This window comes from Montipora capricornis, chromosome 14, assembly GCF_036669925.1.
Source record: "Montipora capricornis isolate CH-2021 chromosome 14, ASM3666992v2, whole genome shotgun sequence".
Lineage (NCBI taxonomy): Eukaryota > Metazoa > Cnidaria > Anthozoa > Scleractinia > Acroporidae > Montipora > Montipora capricornis.
Genome location: NC_090896.1, coordinates 9,057,526 through 9,077,525, shown reverse-complemented (window position 1 = coordinate 9,077,525; position 20,000 = coordinate 9,057,526). Strand labels below are relative to the sequence as shown.

Sequence of the window (20,000 nt, the reverse complement as noted above, 5' to 3'; positions counted from 1 at the left end):
GAAGAATTTTTCCCTGAGCGCAAGTAAGCGCCATTGACACTCAGTTTGGGTCATTCTGCAGAGGTGAATTAAATCGCTCAATGGAAAGGTTTTCCCCATGATCTAAACATTCATTCTCCTATTAATTTGCTAGTCATTTATGTGCTAGTCATGTGAATTTGGTGTTATATCATTCAAAACAATATCCCTTAACTGATAGTAATCTTTATTCTCAACACTTGTTTAACGGAAAGTGTTTTAAATTGTGAGAAGAATTTACATGCTGATCACTCCTGGGAGTCAAAGGGTTAAAACGAGGATGATCCTCACCACGTGATTCTAGCATTCTTGCTTACGGTCGGCAAAAGATGTATCCCACACCACGTGCGTTTCGCAAGTGTTTATCTTACAAAATTCCTCCTGTATCTTTCAAAGTGCGAAGATGTAGGCTTTCAACTTTCAGATATTACCACGTTTTTTCTCTTAAAAACAAATTTTAATACCATGCAGCTAAAGGTCGTTTTCACGTGACGTCATTACCGCTATGTTGGTACACAAAAACAAAAGATTGGTTCCTTTTATTCGTCCACCAGCAATTGTACATCGTAGCATTGTTATCTGTATCTCTAGAGATTGGTTGCAAATTACCCATTCATTGTAAGTTGATCGTAGCTCAATTCCCGGAGTATTAGTTGGGGACACCAACATGGCCGCCGTTCCTTTGTTTAGGGACACCAACATGGCTGCCGTGACGTCACGTAACTGAAACACTCTATATGAAGTTATTTAAAAGTACTTCTTGGTTTAATTTTCGGGATATGACATGGGAAACGGAAAGCTAATAAATAAAGGAGATACCTTAGGTACAAACTAGGTGTTTTTGGCTGCCGAAACAAGGAGTTGTTTCGTTGCAGTGGCTGCCACATTTAAACGGCGAAAAGAATGTTTCTATACTGATGTTTTCCCCACGGAAAGTGAACTATGTGCGGATAGATGGCTTGCAGTCAATCTCTAGAGAGACAGAGAGAGAGAGAACAATGATGTAATGTACAATTGCTGGTGGACAAACAAAAAGAGCTAATGACAGATCTTTTGTTTTCGTCGATAACGTAACGTTAAGACCAGCTATGAGCAAATGAAAGTTGTCAATGACACTTGTTTGTACGTAACCAACTTTACGCGTATCTTTTACAGAATGATCCAACTTGTGGTAAACACCACCTTATCCAGGATCCTAGAACTCGATGTGATGTGATCCCGGAGTGGAGTTGATGTGATAGGAAATCTATCTGGCCTTAAGGCTGTGGTGTTTTTATGGAGATTCAGTCCGTTGCTTTCTGAGGCGAGAGCAATTTTTTGGGACGCGATCGTCGCGAGTCACCAACCTTTCTTCTCTTTATGAGGGGTAAAGACAACTAACGACATCATAAAAATTCGTAAGCCACAACCCGTCTAAAACAGACACAGTTTGCGCTCCGATTGCACAGAAAAGACGAGGACAACTGTACGTACAGGTAAGTGAAGTTTATTTCTACATTTACAGATTATTTTATTATTTATAAGCTCAAAGTTAATTTTCCCACCCAAAGTCTATGAATCGTATGGCGAGCTTGGGCTGTCTATGGTTGGATCCATGGAAAAGTGACGTCATTGACTCACTAGCTAAAATCTCAGCGTGTGAATGCAGCTTATTATATATGGAAAACGCGAGTTGAAAGTCTGAAGTGGTGCATATTAATTCAGCCGGGTACACACGCATTGCATTCTTATACAAGTGAGCCTTTGACGTTATTACGGCAGCTGGAGGCATAATCGCCGGGGAAAATGTCTTTGTTTTCTTTTTACAAAAAGGCACGACTGTCGCCTTCTCTCTGGAAATACGCAGATGATGCTGGAATCGCAGGGGTTTATTTTGATTGTGATTACGATCTGAGTTTTCAATGGAAATTTCTTTGACCGTGGGAGAATGGAATACCATTAAATCCACACCTTTTTTGTTATTGAATAGATCTCGCACCATTTCAGTAAAGTTAGCTCGATTCAATTGACCTGAAAGACTTATTTCCACCTTACCATCTATTTAAGATATACAAACAAACTTCTATATAAATGTTTTCTTTTTTACATTGCAATCTTAAATCAGTGAACACAATGATTTGAAAGTTTTTAAGGTGGCTCAAACCGGTTTCCACACTTGAAAGAAACGTTCTCATATAGAAGGATTTACACTACAACATTTTATCAATTAACAGCAATGTTATGGTACCGTGTCAAACACCAATTATTGCTGAAAATGATTTGGTCATTTTTGTGACGTAAAACGTTACCGTGGCAACAGGAAAGCCCTGCAAAAACACCCCATATTTTGGCCTTAGCTGCTCATATCTCAAAAACGAACTTGGTGACCCCCATTTTTTATTTCTGAAATGTAATCGACATGCCAGAATGAAACTTTCTGCAAACTTTAAGAAAATTCTGTGGAGCGGATTCAGAGCCACCTTAACAACCCTAGTCCACAGAATTCTTTTAAACTTTGTAGAGAGTTTTACCTTGGTCTGCTGATCACTTTTGTGCAATAAAAAATCGGGGTCACGGAGTTCGTTTTTCAGGTATAAGCAACTAAAGCTAAAATATAGGGTGTATTTGCAAGGCTTTCCTATTACCGTGGTAACTCGTTTCGTCACATAAATGACCAAATCATTTTCAGCAATAATTGGTGTTTGACACTAATTTTTTCGATATCAGTTCTAACATCGTAGAGCAAGGGTGCAAGCAAGGGTGGCACAGTCGGTTAGTGCGCGGCCTTGGTGCATAAGGTCCCGAGTTCTATTCCCGGATCTCACATCCTTGTTTCGACTTCTTTCCTTTCAGCGTAGCCTAAGTAGCTTTAAATACCCTTAAAACGGAGCACTGATGGAAAGAAGGGGGTAAAATGAGCGCACCGTCGGCTTCCTGGGAGAATACTCTCTAGAGAGTAAAGGAACTTCCCGACGTTAAATAACGTACATACCTTTACGTTTACCTATCGTCTAAAGAGCTGATTGCGTCTGTTAACTTATTTGCATCTCACATATCGCTAATTCTTCATTAGTAGGAACTTAGTTTTGAATAGTGTTGCAAATTTTAAAGTTCTCGAACGTTTCTACGAAGTGAGATAGAAAACTTCCACTTCGGTTGGGCGGAAATTGTGAGTGCCTGCAAGGAACGTCTGCAAGAAAGTGTTGTCGTAAGCATGGCCTGCTGGTGGACTGTAAGTGTAACCAAGGTTTGAATTCGAAGACGTACCAGATGACGCAAGGTTTGAAATGTAAATATCGTGTCCTCCAAACGTAGGACCATGCGTATTGCAGTCGTAAATGGAATGGACTCTATAGTGACTAAATAGACCCGTTTGTGGCAGCTTTGTCGGCGCCCATCCTGGCTTGTTGCGCAAGGAGAACAAAAAGGCAGTAGCATCGTAACGATAAGAACAACCCTGAGAACCTTAATGAAAGAAAGGATTCAATCAATCAATCAACCAATCAAACAATCAATAAAGAAACAAATAAATAAATAAAATAAGGGAATGGGTTCCAAGCAAAGGCTTGGCACGCCGTACACGAGTCTTTCGTAAACAGCAACGTGAACTGGGCCTAAATTTAAAGAGAATCTCCACTTCCACTCCCTAGGATAAAAAGTAAAAGTATAATAATAATAATAATAATAATAATAATAATAATAATAATAATAATAATGATAATGGTAATAAACTTTATTCAAAATCAATTAATAAATAGAGAAATGAACCTTTCTCGCCAAGTAGATCCATCATTCTTTGCTTTGGTGGAAATAGATCTAATTTCTTGAACCGCACTTTCCGTTTCCTGTTGCTTTTGCCGACGCAAGTGTGTCTTGATTGATTGTGGTTGTGGTTTACTAAATGATTCGCTTTGCTGAACAGTCATATCTTTGAGTGGTTCACTGATCTTTTGTTAGGCATGATATTCTCCACTTGCACTGGTTACTAGGGTAATGATATTTAGACCACCGTGACGAATAGGCAAAGGGAAAAGTCTCCTTTCATCAGGATTGCATTAAAATCTGCCGGTCAATTTAATAATAATAATGATAATGATGATGATGATGATGATGATGATAATAATAATAATAATAATAATAATAATAATAATACAGTAATAATAAAAAAAAACTTTATTTAAATGTTAGTGTTAAGAGTATTTTGGGCTCGAACTGGGGACACTGTACAGAAATGAAGTGAAATGAAATCAACTCATATCAAATCATACGTTGGTTTTTAGCAGAGATGAAATCTGGATTACCCGGAGAAAAACCTCTTGGCAGCAGGCATCTTGAACAGTTGCACTATTGTTGTAAACTAGACCCTCCGTGAGGGTACATTGGGTTGCCTGTGGTACGTGCACCGTTCCAGACAATTTTTTTTCAAGTCGGGGGGGTCATTAAGACCATTGAAGGGTCACCCAGAAGTCATACCAGCAGAGGCCCTTTGCGAAGTGAGAAACATTGGCTTCTGATAATTTTCAAGCTCCGTCACAACTTCTTTTCACCACAAGTTTAAGCTTGCCTTCTGAGCATCTGACAGCTTTGTAATACCAAAGTTTACTAAAGTTAAAGGCTGTCCGGCGGGGTTAGTATCTGGATGGGTGACCCAAAACATATACCCCTTCGTAACACAGAGCATTGGACCGAAAATACTATTAACGCTAACAAATGCGAACTCAGCAAGGTACAGATTTTGTTAGCTTGCTTTATGCAAAAACAAATATTGATGCAAATGTAAATAAATATTGATACACAGTTTTTAGAAAGAGCAGAAGGAAGTTTTCAGGACGGTCGCTCGAGAATAACATATTTACGACATGAAAACAACATTAATTTTGAACCGTGAATATAGAATATAAAAAGTTACGATCAGCGGCAAACATTGTGGGAGATTTTTGCTACGTTCAATTTTGTTATTGTACTTTTGGCTGCACAAATAAATCACAAAATCGAAAGTGACATGGCCGGAATTCAGCGGGCGCAGTGATTAAGTTACCGCGGCATGTTTACTCGCCAAACGGTGAAGCATCTGTGTCAAATGATGGCAAGATACCAGGTTTTCGTAAGTTTCTTTTTCTGTCAAGTGTTATAAAGTTTGACAATAAATGAGCGAATTCAAAACAAAGATCACAATCGCCCATCTCTTGAAGAAAATTTTACTCTCCAAGACGAGGTTATTTATCACCAGGTAATTACATCATTTTGGAAATAGCAGCTACTTTATTATTCATCGGCGTCACAATTTTTTGCTGATTTTGGGGCTCATTTTGTTGAAACTCAAACACGCTTCCAACAGACCTGTTTACTTTCGTGAACCTTCCCTGCTTACAAGGCAATACTAAAAATATCCTCCCGTATCACATTTCAACCTTAAGCTCGAAAATTCAATACACAACATGATATTATAATTCACAAAGGCAGAAAATATCACAGAATTCTTTTCCAGCGAAACATTTAATTGAAACAAACAACATAAGATGCACTAAAACGCCGTTCGCGTTGCAATGACTTTCGACGCCATTGCTGGTTAACGAAAATAACAAACTCGCGAGTCAGAATGTATATTTATATTTAATTAAGTTAGCACATCAGAAAGACACTAACCTCATTTTGACGCGAAAATGCTTTACTATTGCCATAAAAACTATCCAGTTAAGCTCGCATATTATAAAACATGATGAATTCATAAAGGCCACCTTTTCCAGCGAACATTTTTTTGAAACAAACAACATATTTGCTATTAGAGGCAAAAACCACTTCCTATTTGATTACGTGCGTGAAGAGAAAAAACTCAGTCGTGTCAAATATGCACAATATTACAACAAACTAAAATTTCAGGATCAAACCGTTTCCATGAAGAACCTTTTCCTTGAATAATGAAGCGCAAAATAGACGACAAGCTTTCTTTCAAATAATTCTTGGCTGTCACATTTCCAATTATTTTTTTTATCTGAAGACTGTGCAGAGTTGATCACAGACCACTTAAGGTGTTCGATTCGTTCTCTGTCTTTGTTGAACCCATAAGTTACCAGAGAGGTTTCCAATTGGTTTCAGTGTTCTACATAACAGCACACTTGGTAAAATATTATTTTAGAAATACAGCTCACTTTGATTTCGGCTCGACGGGCGATAGATTGTTGTCGAAGTCCATTACTCGTCGCTTTTGAGATTCCAGGTTTTTCACCGCCTGCCTAGTTTATCCAACTGACTTACCATTATTGAGCTCCATAAGGGTATATTTTGTTTAAGGATCCACTAAAACGCCATTCACGTTACACGACTTTTGACGCCATTGCAGGCTAAGTTAATGATTCTCCTGTGTCCACCAGAGAAATCTACGCATTTCCACTACCCTCTCGATCCTAAGAAAATACGCGCAGAAGGCTCTATGCACAAAGACACCACTTACCAGGGGAGTGACAGGCAAGACTTTTACCGACACGGAAAAAAAAAACAAAAAACAAACAAATCCCACCCACTTTCCGACTGGGATTGCCATACTGGCAACCCAGTAATAAATAAAGTTTAAAAAAGCTCAAAACACTTCAATTTTTCACGCCCCTTTTCTTGCTTTTCCGCCCTTCCTTCCCCCAGCCGGTGCGGAGCTCCGAACAGCTCCGAGTATCTCCGAACATAACTCCGAGCAAATATGAATAGGTCCCCAACATACAGGGTCCTGCATAGATTTACTCGGAGAAAAAGAAACTAACCAATCCCACTCGAACTGTACTTAGGGACTGTTTACAAAGTCAAAACATCCAAGCTGGAAAATATTGTAAAAGTAAGCGACTCGCTTCGCCTCGGCGCTGGAGGAACGATATGCATTTTCCACGCCAGCCGCAGGATTAATCTTGTTCACAATGACACCGTTTACTCTTTTATAACTCTTTTCCTTGATCGAGAGGCCAATGTTCGAGAAAGCTTTTTACATAGATCGTTTGAAAACAACTTTTTTGGATTAAGGTTACGATGAGGCGTTTGTTTTTTTAAGATAACTATTTCTCGCAAATATAACAAATTGTAATCTGCTGCCTTTCGCTTCGAAGCAGGGGTACTTTGCTAAACTATCAACTTATGATAAACATTGTCAAGTAATGCATTTCAAATTAAGCTTCGATGATCGCATCCTGCGAACACAGATGGACAGAAGCGACCGCCGGAAGTACGTCTGCGTTCGCAAGCTACGATGATCGAAGAACAAACGTTTATATCAACTTGTAATTAAAGTGTCTTTTTTCTTTTAAGGTCGTTACACACGAGGGAGCTTGCTCCCGCAGCACGCTCCTGCAACACGCTCCCGGAGCAAAGCTCCTTCGTCTGCACCAACGATTTCTAGCGAAAAAATGTGATGTGCAACAAAACTTTTGCTCCCAAGTTTTGCTCCCTCATATGAAACTGGTTTGATATGAGGGAGCAAGCTCCAGGGGCAAATCTGTTGCACGAGTCTGTTTCAGGAGCAAGCTCCCTCGTGTGTACTGAAATAGCCCATTTCCGAGTAGCTGCATGCCTAAGTGTCAAAGCGAGTCCTGGTGTACAACCATTCAAATGGAATGAGTTGCGTATTCTTGTGGAAATCAAACTCATTTGCCTTACAATAGTTGAGCACCAAGACTCAATTCGAAACTGAGACAAACAATAACTCGGAAATGGCCCATTTGCTTGCCGTGACATGACATGTTTCCATTTGGCCAATCAAATTGGCTTATTTTTTTCATCCACAACAGTTCCCGTGCCCCAATCGAGTTGTTTCATCATTCAGCTCCCTCGTCGTGTCCTTCGTGTGTACTGGTTGGGGTACTTACCCGGGAGCGCGTTTCGGGAGCGTGTTTCAGGAGCAAGCTCCCTCGTGTGTACCGGCCTTTAATAAAGCGTTTGAATGTATGTTGTTTGCGCACTGCACCACAATGTTGTGAACCCATTTTGAAACCAAGTAAATATTCCCGTTTGACACTGCAACGGTCTCAAGCGATTCTCAAAATCCAACTTAAGAAAATCCACCCTAGCAGAGCCTTTCTTTTGCTTGCTCGATTTTGGCTTTCTCGAGAAAGGCTCTGCATGAATCGAGTAAGATCTTTATTGAATATGCACTGCATGTTGCCAGGATACAGTCTCGCACCCAAGCCTAATATGCCTGATCTCGCGGCCATCTTGGTTTTTTTATGACAGCGGGCTCAATTATAACCATCGGTTTTGTCACTAAACGGACGCTCGCACTGGAAAAACCGGTTTGACGAGAGAGTTAAAGAGTTAACGCGATTCGGGCAGAGCCTCCTTTTCTACTCCTCAGTAAAGAAAAAGACAAAAGGAGGCTCTGCTCCCAGGGTAAAGTAAATCTTGAACTACATTCAAAATACTTCCTTCTCGTTTGCAAACGAATGGTCCGCATTGATTCGAAATTTTAGAACCATTGTGCTTCCTTTTTTTCAAGTCTTTTCTAATAAAAGTTTGTTAGCGTATGCTATGCCGATCGATAAACAAATCGAATGTTATGCAAATAAAATCGTAAACTTGTGTCGAGAAAGGATTTATCGCTTTGGATGGAAAACAATAGCGCTACTATTACAGTTGAAGCGTGACCTGCTTTAATCACTGCAAAAAAGACCGCGCTCATTTGGTTTGAAATAGTCCGAACGTTTGTCCGCTAAAACTTTCATTTTGCAGTGTTTTCATTGGTTTTCAATGAGGTCATTTAGTGTGTTTCTGATTGGTTTTTGGTGAGGTCATCTGGTGTGAAACGATATGCACACACAGTCGTTACACACGCGCGCGCTCGTTACGAAACTACCTTTTTGGGTTACGCGCAAACTTCTCCATTGTTTTGTAATTTATGCATCTAGGGTTGTGTTCAAACTTGCCCCATTGTTGTTGTTTTCACGTACTTCTTAGGGTTACGTGTTTCAACTTACCCCTTATTTATGCACACCCCCTTCTTTTGTCTGTCTGATTGATGACGTCATTTGATGACTACCTGTCAAATCTGATCTGAATTATCCCATACAACAACTGATACCCTAGACTTTTGAAAAGTCCTTCGTCTAGATACGCGCGGAACGAAGGACTTTTCGTACTTGATTGGCGCCAATTTTAGCGACCCAAAAACGGGTCGCTGAGCTAGGCCAATCAGAGTAGTCTCGTGGACCCCAGGGGATAGAGTTGTCAATCAAAGTCTGCCACACGCAGTGAAGCGTGACTTCCAGACTATCAGAGGAAAATAATTCAAGAATATCTGTCTTGCATATATCTGTTTGTGTCTGCTCCAACCAGAGCTGGGAAAAGTCTGACCTTTAAACTAGTCCCGTACGTATTTGTTCGCTTTTTTGGTCGTATTGGTAATTGTTCCACTGATTTGAATCACGAAAGATTTGGTCTCCAGCCGCAATTGTCGTGGCATTAGAGCGTCATATGTAGGAGACAACACATTTGAAATCTTAAGTATAAACTGGTGTTTGGAAGTCCCGAGGCGATTCTCAACGACTATCGACACATTTTTCGTCGAATGGAACAAAAAAATTAAAAATGCACGTGTATTCATCAACGAGAGTCATTGCATCGCTAAATGGTCAGCAAAAGTTTCACAAAGATGTATCTTTTAATAGGGAGCTTACGAAACGAAGACGACGACGGCTACGAGGACTTCATTTAAGAATACGAGTTCGCGCTATTCATATCACTACAAAACTAGTTCATGTCGTTTCGCGTTAAAAATGTGTAGTAACTGTCGAGCAATTAAACTGATATGAATGTGTTGGAAGCGTAGAGAGAGAACTGAAAATTAATCGTTATGTGCTAACGTCCTCCACAGAACATTGAATTTGGTCATTTCACGTTGTCATTTAGGAGATGACGGCAAAGAAATGTACCAAAATGTAAAACGCACGTGCAGACCCATTGTTTTTGCTCAGCAAACCTATTGTTTTGTAGCGTCGTCGTTGCCGTCGGCGTCGTCGTTTCGTAAGCTCCCTATCCCGGTCTAGTACGTCTCCTACACCTGAAGCCTACCTGATCTTTCATGAGTGAAATCAATTGACTTTCTTGATGATTCGAAACTTTCCCTTACTTGCTAATCTTTCGAATTAGTGTTTCGTTTCTATCAGCACAAATCACGGCACAAGTGTTGGTCCAAAAAATACCACTGGAGATCTTCTTTCTAAGCGGCGACTCGAGATTGAAAATAAGCTTTTGTTTTATTTCATCTTTGTTTCTGATACCTTTAGCACAAAGTCAGCAAATTTCCTCTTTCGATTTCGTAGAAACAAACATGTTCGACTGTTTTCGTCGGATTGCGCCATCAAGTGCAGGACTTGCGAATGACGTCATCCCCTTTTTGGCGCGAGACGCAAATGAAAACCTTGCAAGCGAGACAAGTCGACCTCTCGCGACTTTGTCGCTCGCTCATTTACTTCGCGTACAAAAAATCACGATTCGCTCGCTAAAACATTTTCTCCTGGGATTATCGTGACGTCGACTTGTGGCAAGTCTACTGATACCCTATAAATTCGATCAGAGGGACATCGGTCACTCAAGGTTCTTGGGCCTCGCTCTTCTTTCGATTGGATAAAGTGAAAAAGAAAATATATTCCCCGGAAAGTACATTTTATTAGCTTTCAATGCATGTATAGTTTATGGCTGTTGCACCTAACAAAGTGCGTTAAAAAAAAATTTGGCGAAGGACACCCGCGAAGATCTGTCGTAACCTGTAATAGGAAATTGTCTGTTGTCTGTAGCCTTCGTGAGACTAGAATTTTCTTCATTGCATTGGCTAAAACTAACATTTAAAAAACCAAAGACTGAAATGGCCTCATCAGTTTCTTAATTTACTTAATGTAAGAAAATTTCTTGTGTCGTTGCCTCTCCACTTTTTAAATTCCATGTTTTTCTTGTTGCCACTTTAATACAAGCAGGAGCCTTCCTGACACAAGCTTGTTTGCTAGTGTATAAACAGAGTGTGATTAAGCATGCATAAAAGCTAACCTTAGGCCTAATTAGGCCTAAACAAACGTTTTTAGACCCAAGGTTAGCCCTTGATGAATGTTGGTTTCTAAAATCTTAAATTTAGGATTTTCGAAACTTAACTCGAACTCTACGACATGACTCTATGAAAATGATTCTAAGAATAACTGTCCCCAGTAGTTACACTTATATGGTATTGTTTCCTTTTCCTTCATCAGTGCTTTCGTCTGTTTCAATAACAATGGAATTAATTGGGCTGACGTGACAGTTTGCCCATGCGCAGAGACGTGAAACTCTGCCTTTAATGCAACCATAACACGTCACAAATATATTCAAGATGGCGGCACCTGTGATATTTAAAGTGACAAAAACCGATTCTAAAATTTACCTTTTTCTGTTAAAATTTTTTTTGGAGAAAAAAATTGATTCCGAACATTATTTGGTGTTTTTCGGTGGGAGTGGATGTTCCGTTTAAGAATTGCGAATGATTTTCAAAGTATTTTGAGTTACTCACCCCATGATATGCTGACATAGCCCCCAAATATATACTGGTTCACCTTGATTATGGTAACAGTTGGCCCTTTTCCATCACACAGAGAGTGAAAGGTCGAAGAAGCCCAGCCGTCCCTTGAAGCACGCCAGCAGAGTTTCCAGGAACTATTGCTTTGTGATACTGGCTTCAGCCATTCGCTCAGTTGGACCAGGTACGTTGCATTGCTTCCAATAATGACAGACTTTCCTAAGCCCTTTGCAATGTAGTCTGTTGAATAAACAAACCATTCCATTTAGATCACAACCCCCAAGATCCGTGGTACAGCGGATCAATTCCAATGGATACCATATTGGGAAGAAGAATGTCACCCGCCCGTTTAGGAGAGCTTGTGAAGGTTTCCGTCTCTCGATACTTCGTCCGCATTGCGCAAGGAGGAGAAAGAAAAGACATAAACGCGAAACACTAACGATGGTGGCAGAAGGTTATAATTCAGCCTGTGGACGGGGCCTTTGTGCAAAAAAGCAAAAACAGAGGTTTTTAAAAAGGCAAATAACACTGTTTAACTCTTCGTCACTGGAGTTTTGGATTTAACTATCAGTCACGTGATCTTAAAACACGTGACCATTTTCGTGAGCCGTAATCAGAAGGTAGCCCCCATCCCTGTTAAGAAATGGACTTGATTTCCTGGCCCCAGTTGTTCAAACGATGGATAGTGCTATCCGCCGAATAACCCATTATCACTATCCACTGGATAACTCAATCGGTTTTGCTAGTGTTTTGCTAGTGATTTATCCGGTGGATAGCGCTATCCGTCGTTTGAACAACTGGGGCCTGATGGACAGAACTTCGTTAACCTCGAATTTACCCTTGCGTTCTTCTCTACCAATATAACCGCTTTGACTTCTCTTTTTTTATTAGTTCCCCAAAACATCAAGTGACTAATGGGCACGCAAGGCGTGCAAAATAAAACTGTCAGCATCAGTCGCGATAGTACCTTTATTAGACTGGAGTTTACCTGAGCAGTTTCTTCCGTCTCCTACATATCCTTTTTTGCAAGTGCAAATGTAAGATCCCCTGGTATTCGTACAGGTTGCATTCACGTTGCACTCGTTTTCAGATGAACATTCGTCAATGTCTGGAAAAAAATGAACACAACGAATGGAACTCTCTGATTGCACTTTTAAAGTTTTATTCCAAACAAAACAACATAGCGCCGACAACGAATTTTATAATAACCCAAGTTATTCACGGATTTTGATTGGTTCTTGCCTATGATCTATTAGAGGACAGACATACGATTGACGTCACCATCAGCTTTTATGCGAATAAAGTTTAATTCTTTATTATATAAAACAAATAGATTCCATGTTGCCGTGGGTCTGTTCAGTAATAGATCACAGAAGACGTCAAACTTTCTCAAATCCCCTCCCCTCCTTAAATAATCGTTGTTCAATCAATCAATCAATCAATCAATCAATCAGACATGCCGTTTAAGAATTACAAAGTATAAATGCTAAAAAAATTACAAGAATTTCAAGATATAAATGTTAAAACGACTAATGAACTAGGAATAACTTAGCGCTAAATATCATTTAATGTCAAAGAAATTAAACAACAGTAATAGTTAGTAACAAGCATAATTTACTATATAATAATACGAACAAGCCATGTAAAAATGTGCACTAGCGAGGTAAAATGTGTCGTATGATATCGCGCGTTTAAAGCTTGCGAAATCCCTTATCTCACGTATTTGATTTGACAGTTGGTTCCAAGCATTTGCACCTCGATAAGAGAAGGAACGTTTTAGAAAATTCGTTTTAGGGAGCGGTAATTGGAAGTCATAGTTCGAACCCCTCAAATTATAATTGTGAACTTCTGAGGTTCTATGAAAATACTCCTGGAGATACGTTGGACAATTGTTATTGAATACTTTAAACATCGTAATTAACAAGTGCCTTTTCTCTCTTTCTTCTAAGTTAGACCACTCTAGAGAATTTAGCACTGCTGATGATCGAATAGAGTAATCAGCCCTAGTAATAATCCGTGCTGCTCTATTTTGTAACTTTTGTAATTTGTCAGCACGTGTCAGTCACTCCATACAACATCACAATAATCAAAATAAGGTTGTACAAGTGAATAGTAAATTGTCTTAAGAGTCTCTTGATTGTCAGTTAATTTTCTAGCTAAAGACAACATTCGCAAGCCATTGGAGACTTTAGATGAAATATGTTTGATCTGATCATCCCATGTTAGCATTTCATCAATATGAACTCCCAATAACTTAGTACAAGGCTTATGTTCAATTGGCCAATCATCCATCTTTAAATTCATGAATTTAGCTTTTGTCAAATTTTGCCGAGAACCAATAGTCATATAACTAGTTTTGGAGGTATTGCAACTTAATTTGTTAGTCTGAAGCCAATCATGTACTGCAGCTAAATCACTATTTAAGGAACATTCAATTGTGGATATATCTTCATGAGCCATACACTGGGCGAAAAAGCTCATTTAAGTAGTCTTAATCTTGGATTAAACATGTTTTAAACTTTGGTTTAATTAATTTAAGTTAACGTTTAAGTTACTTAAAGTTAAGTTTAATAAAAGCTTAAATTCGTCTTTTACTTACTTAAGGTTCAAATTTAATGTCAGTTTAGTTGGGCTTAAACGTAGCTGAAAGGAATGTTTAATTTCCATTTAATTCATCTTAAACATGTTCAAAACAAATGTTTAATTCTACTTTAATCTGCATTAAAAGTATCTTAAACTGGCATTTAAGTTTTGTTCAATCTACACTAAACGCATCTGAAAGGAACGTTTAGGTTTGGTTTAATCTTGCCTGAACTTTTCTTAAACAAATGTATAAAATCCGTTTAATTCGCACCAAACGTGTTCAAAACAAGTGTTTAAGTTCCCTTTAATCTGCATTAAGTGTCTGAAAGTAGCGTTTAAGTTTTGTTTAATCTGTAATAAACGCACCTGAAAGATGTTTAATTTTTGTTTAAACTCCTTTGCAAAAATTGTAAACCTGTTTAATTCGCACTGAATGCCTCCGGAACAAATGTTTGAATTTCCTTCAATTCAAATCAAATGTACCTGAAGCATAAGTTTAACAGACATCAACCATGTCTGAAACAAATGCTTATGTACTCTACACGAGTACTATTTTACTTGTAATGTAAAAACGAATAACAGTTCTCAACCACAATTGCAACATTTTTAATCTCAATATTGTCGACATTCTTCTGCTTAATATGTATAAGTTCAAAATGGTCAATTCCTTCAAAAAGAGTATCAATTGATACAGTTATATAAATAACAATAACTTTCTTGAATAATACATCATTCTTAACAATAACTAACGTTCCTTATGTTTTCCTACATAATACAAAAATTTCCTCATAATTGTGTACACATCGACAATTTCCATCCCTAATAAAAATTATTGTTCATTAATCTGTCACTCAATGTTTTCCAAGGTTAATTTGAACACTTCAGAACATAAACCCTTAAAATTCATATATTAATCTACAATAATATTGTTCCCTACAGGTAAAAATAAAAGTATCAGTCTGAAACACACAGTACACTGTATCTCGAGTCTCCAGGACTTTGGTACAGTGATTTCATCCTACATTTGTCGAGGTTATCATTAACCTGCTCTTGTTAGTCAATTTGCCCTTGTCACACGGCAGCCATATTGTCCCCCGAGGCCAAAAAAGCTTTGTTTTTCCACTGCAGGGCTTGGCATGGTAAAACAAAGCTCTTTTAGTCTCCCTGGACAATATGGCCACCGTGTGACAAGGGCGAATGCTTTCCAAGATTTGGGGTTTTCGTTTGAGAAGAGACACACGGACCATTACTTGCCTAGTTTATGCTCCATCCTTCATATTTTACACTGTATACAAAAGGGTGAGAGCAAAATCATGTCTATCAGGTGGTCCCTGCTAACTTAAGTTTGATCCCTCCTAATCAACTACTAAAATAAAAAACCCTGAAGGCTAAAGAACAGTGACATTTACAATTCATGTCTTAACATACACTATTATACCCTGTAAAAATAAAGACTATCAGTCTGAAAGATACAGGACACTGTATCGTGAGTCTCCCGGATTTTGGCTTTCAATATTTTGGAAATGGTTATGTACACAGATTTGATTCTGCCACTATGAAGCTTATCAATCTTGATAATCTATAAATATTTAAGTAAGGTGCTTACTCTTGTTACTATGCATACAGTCAGCGTATTGTTGAGATACTCGGGTTTGTGCGGTTTACAACTATGCAGAGAAATCAGAACTTAGAAAGTGCTCTTGGTATCCATACAGAAAACTGGGGGGTTTTTAATTGCTAAGATCTGCTCTTTCTGCAAAGTCATAAACTGGGCAAAAAAATTTGGTATTAGGAGGCACCATCCTTAACAACTATTTGCTTAAAAGAGGTCAATGGTGGTGAGTACTAAAACATAGTCACAATAAGTTGACTAACATTTGAAGATACTGGTATTCATTGAGATGACTTGTTGTAGTAAACAGGCATTACTAAAACCAGAGGTCCCTAAAAGCTAACTCCCCATGTCACTATTAATAAATAGCATATTATAGAATGCATTTTTTTCAGTCAGAGTTGACACAGACATGCTCAGAAAAAGGAAATCTGAGTTCTCCCAAAAGGTTTAGATGATCTACCACTGAGCTGCAGGAGACTCGTGCATAAGAACCAAGTTAATGTAAATATCCTACATACTGATTCGCCCTATTTGAATCCTAATGGGCATGATCTTAATCATATGAACCTAGTTTAATTACCGGGCTCCCACTGGTCTCTTGTAGGTAAGTATTAGAGTATTGGAGCAACACATGCTATGTTCAGAAATACACACTAATGAGATGCATGAACTAATGATAGATATCACAAGGTGTCCCCTAACCTTGATTCTTACTAAAACACAAACATTCTGTCAAACTTGAGGTCATATGTACCAAACAAAAAGGTCTGTCTTTTACAAATGTACCCAAATTCAGGGTCAGGTGCAGTTCTGGACTAATGGAAAGGTCATGATTTGATTTCCTGTTGGGAAACTGATTTCTTTTCTGAATATCCCTCCATGTGTCACCGTCTGAATAATAATATACTGTATTGGTAGATATAACCACATTTCTTTTAAAATTATCTTAGTAAAAAAAAAATTATAACTATAAATATAAATATATATATATATAGAGAGAGGTGGAGAGTGAAGACAAAAGACAGCTCAAAGGAGTTTCAAGGGATCACACAGTCTGATAATGAAATTTAACAGTTAAAGATGGTGCCAATTTTAGTTGCTAGGCATGTTGAGATTTTCAGGTTTCCTATGGGTGATGCCTACTAAAACAGGGATATTTTTGCCAGTTTAAAACTATGCAGAGAAAGCAAACTTAGCAAGTGCTCTTGGTATCCAACAAGAAAATTGGGGGAACCCTGCATTTTTCTGAGATAATAAAGTAGTTTAAATTTAATACCATACATTGCCTAGTATTTTACTGCTTTTAAAAATAATTGTTGCTTCATTATCTCCACAAAATGCCCCACTGCCTCCAATTTTCTTTCTGGACTCCAGTGGCCCATACTAAGATCTGTTTCCCTTGCATAGTCATAAGGTATATGCAAAAATACTACTATATTAGTAGGCACCATCCTTAATTTCAGACATATTCAGCATTCCCAAAACACTTACAGTATGTACACAAGCAATTTTTGACCAGAAAAAAAAGAATGATTGCAAACATTCAAAAACTTCCTTGCTTAGTTTTTTAGCAGAAACAATATTTTTTAGAAACTTTGATATAGACAAGTCGTGTAGATCATGCATGTGGGGCTTGAAACTTGAGGTTTCTTTGCTGGGAGTTGTTGAAAAATCATAAAGAAACTTTCTTAACCTTGCATTATTATCAATGATTTATTATTTCAAAATTCCCATCACTGTGTGTGCCCCATCATCCTCTGTCTTCATACAGAACTCACTCAGTGGTTGTCTAACAGCCCAAGATGGGCCAGAAGGCACAGGCCTGTCTGACTCTCCTCCAACTCTTCTTGGCTTGAGCAACTGTTTGGCATGTCTGTTTAAGTTCTCCCTGTGGGCCCTATCTAACCTTACTTTCAAATTGGTAAGGGCCGTTCGCTGCCAAGGCAGCTTCTTTGTTACATAACCAACCAAATGCTGGTTTCTATCCCCTGTTATGGGGTCCTCCACTTCTTCATACTCGGAATCCTCGCTGCTCATGTAATCTACATAGAGGCTGTCGCCGCATGACTTCTGGTCTCGTAGTGTCATTGTTGCCTTCAACTTTTCAAAGCCAGACAGACGCCTTTCCAATTTCTAATGATAAAAGTAAACAATATTTGTTTCATTTTCACAAGTGCTTACAATATCTTTTTGTCTAAATTAAAAAATTAACAAGATCCTGCAAAATTAAGTAAGACTTTACAACTGAAAACATATAGTAAAAGGAAAAATCAAAACAATTATTATTATAAAAAAGTGGAACCGGGCAAAAAATTGCAATCAAATTAATATACAGTAAGTGCAGTTCTATATATCTCAAGCACCCAACAAACGTTTTTTTTTTTACAAGCTAACCATAAAATACAAAGCGACCTGTTTTCAATAATTTGTTGTCGCGTCACTTGCCTGTTGGACTTTGTAACGAGGAGTGACTATTAATAAAATTTGTGTATAATGATTGGCTTACTTGTAAAAAAAAGTTAGTTGGGTAGCCACGGTAAGGCGTGTTGCACTGTAATATCTTGAAATTGAAGATAAACTTGTTGAATGAAACTTACGCTTAAGAGACGCCTTGATCTCCTGAAGATTTCCTTATGTTTGTCATTTGTTCCACTTTGGACTTTATGATCCCTTTCTTTGACAGTTTTGAAATATCGATAGTGCTGTGCTGTTGAATTTTTAGAAAAATAAGCAAAGAAATATTAAGTACTGCAACATATCCTCTCCAATAACATGACAAGCTTACTTGCAGTATAAGCTCCAATTTCCAGTGAACTGGGATGGGGATGGGGGGACGGTCCTTTTAATTTGGGGCTTGGATCACAAGCTCTATGCAGTAGCGGGGTGTGGACAATGGGGAGGGATAATTCAACATGCATAGTGACTACCATTCTGACAAACCACTTCACAAACTGCCCAGATGGAAAATTTTCAATGTCAGTTAAATTAATGACCTCAAATGGTTTGAACAAGGTGTTAATTAACTTGAATGGCTGCCAATTTCTGATAAAATTCAGAGCTTCAGACAAGCGTATTGGCTAAAAAAGCTGCAGTTGTCCATGTCTGTTGTCTGTAACTGACGTTTGTGTTGTGTGAGCTTACTATTTTCCTCTAGTGTTTGAGTACACCATTACATTTTTAAAGGCCCACCTTCAACCGACAGGCTTTTCGACCGTTTGTTTTTGTTATGGAAATTTGCATTGCTTATTGTAGCGATTTAATTGGATGAATCTCAGCTTCGGGTGGAATTTTCATATATGAAAATTGTTCTGCAGCACGCAATGCCTGTCGGTTGAAGGTGGGCCTTTAAGCTAGTGCTATCTACAAATTTGAAATATTTAGCTTCCACATCCAAAAATTTACTTCTGAGCACATGGACTGCCATGGAAACATGACTTTGTGATTACTTAATTAGTGGCGTTAATGTAAGCTTTTTATCATTTTCTAGTTGATTATGAAAGGTAAAGTGTGCGAAACTATACCCTTCCACCCACCACACATTTGCCCAGCGCATGTCAAATTCAGTACAGAGAATGTAGTGACAAATAAGCAAATGTTCTGTGGCCGAGTTACAAGCTTGTTGGTGCCCAGCCCCTCAACTGCTCCATGTTTGTATTCAACTATGGCGACATAAAAACATGACGAAGCACAGAATACAACTTATTTCTTCGCAAAACGTCTTAGACATCCATATAAATTCAGTAACACTGTGTAAGAGTGAGAGACACCTTAAGTTACAAAAGAAAATGACTAAAGGCTTCCCGATATCTATTGTCCACATCGATGGCGGTTCCTTTGAAGACACGTGTGCACATTCCTCAGCTGGTCGATCAACAAGCGAATTTTGAAGCAAACGCTACGGCCCCAAACAAATTAATTGTATTCTATAAGAGTCAAGTTAAGTTATACCTACCCTTAAATCGTTCGGGACTTCTACAGTGGACCGTACACGGCTTTTCCGGCCACGTCTACTCTTCTGTGTTTGTTGCCGTTCAAGCTCTGTTCTCAACGTTTCATTTTCATTTCGAAGAGTAGCAGTTGCTTCTTCCAATTTCTTCTGCCCTTCTTGAATCGCATCCAATCTTCTGTTCATCTTTTCCATGAAGACTAGCTGCCTTTCTTGAACCGCATCCATAGCGTAAATCTCACTTGAACAGGCGAACTTCAATATGTAAACTACTACTGCAGAAAAATGCAGAAGTGTGATACGATTTCAAATGACGCGCTACTATATATGGGCATTCGATATTAGAC

At 38.5% G+C, this 20,000-nt stretch overlaps 1 protein-coding gene and 2 long non-coding RNA genes across 9 annotated transcripts in view; 1 reads left to right on the top strand and 2 right to left on the bottom strand.

Moving 5' to 3' along the window:
• Window positions 1-1,202: 1,202 nt before the first annotated feature.
• LOC138032857 (uncharacterized) lies at window positions 1,203-12,535 on the top strand. The gene is made up of 3 exons (XR_011128499.1): window positions 1,203-1,493; window positions 11,586-11,693; window positions 12,401-12,535. It is a non-coding gene; the product is annotated as an uncharacterized lncRNA (long non-coding RNA).
• Window positions 2,627-20,000, bottom strand: part of LOC138032847 (uncharacterized) — a 61,702-nt gene continuing 44,328 nt past the window's right edge. For all 7 annotated transcript variants that reach the window (XM_068880559.1, XM_068880558.1, XM_068880560.1 and 4 more), the window contains 3 exons: window positions 12,498-12,617; window positions 11,504-11,749; window positions 2,627-3,462 (listed from right to left, as the gene is read on the bottom strand). In XM_068880559.1, coding sequence (XP_068736660.1) covers window positions 3,122-3,462; window positions 11,504-11,749; window positions 12,498-12,617 — 707 coding nt within the window. In that variant the 3' untranslated portion in view covers window positions 2,627-3,121. The remainder of the gene's footprint in view (window positions 3,463-11,503; window positions 11,750-12,497; window positions 12,618-20,000) is intronic.
• The window catches only part of LOC138032856 (uncharacterized), a 6,067-nt gene continuing 741 nt past the window's right edge, over window positions 14,675-20,000 (bottom strand). Inside the window, exons 1-3 of the long non-coding RNA XR_011128498.1 lie at window positions 19,660-20,000; window positions 18,305-18,414; window positions 14,675-17,840 (exon numbers count right to left, since the gene is read on the bottom strand). The exon at window positions 19,660-20,000 is cut by the window's right edge and continues 741 nt beyond it. This is a non-coding gene — a long non-coding RNA (uncharacterized lncRNA). The remainder of the gene's footprint in view (window positions 17,841-18,304; window positions 18,415-19,659) is intronic.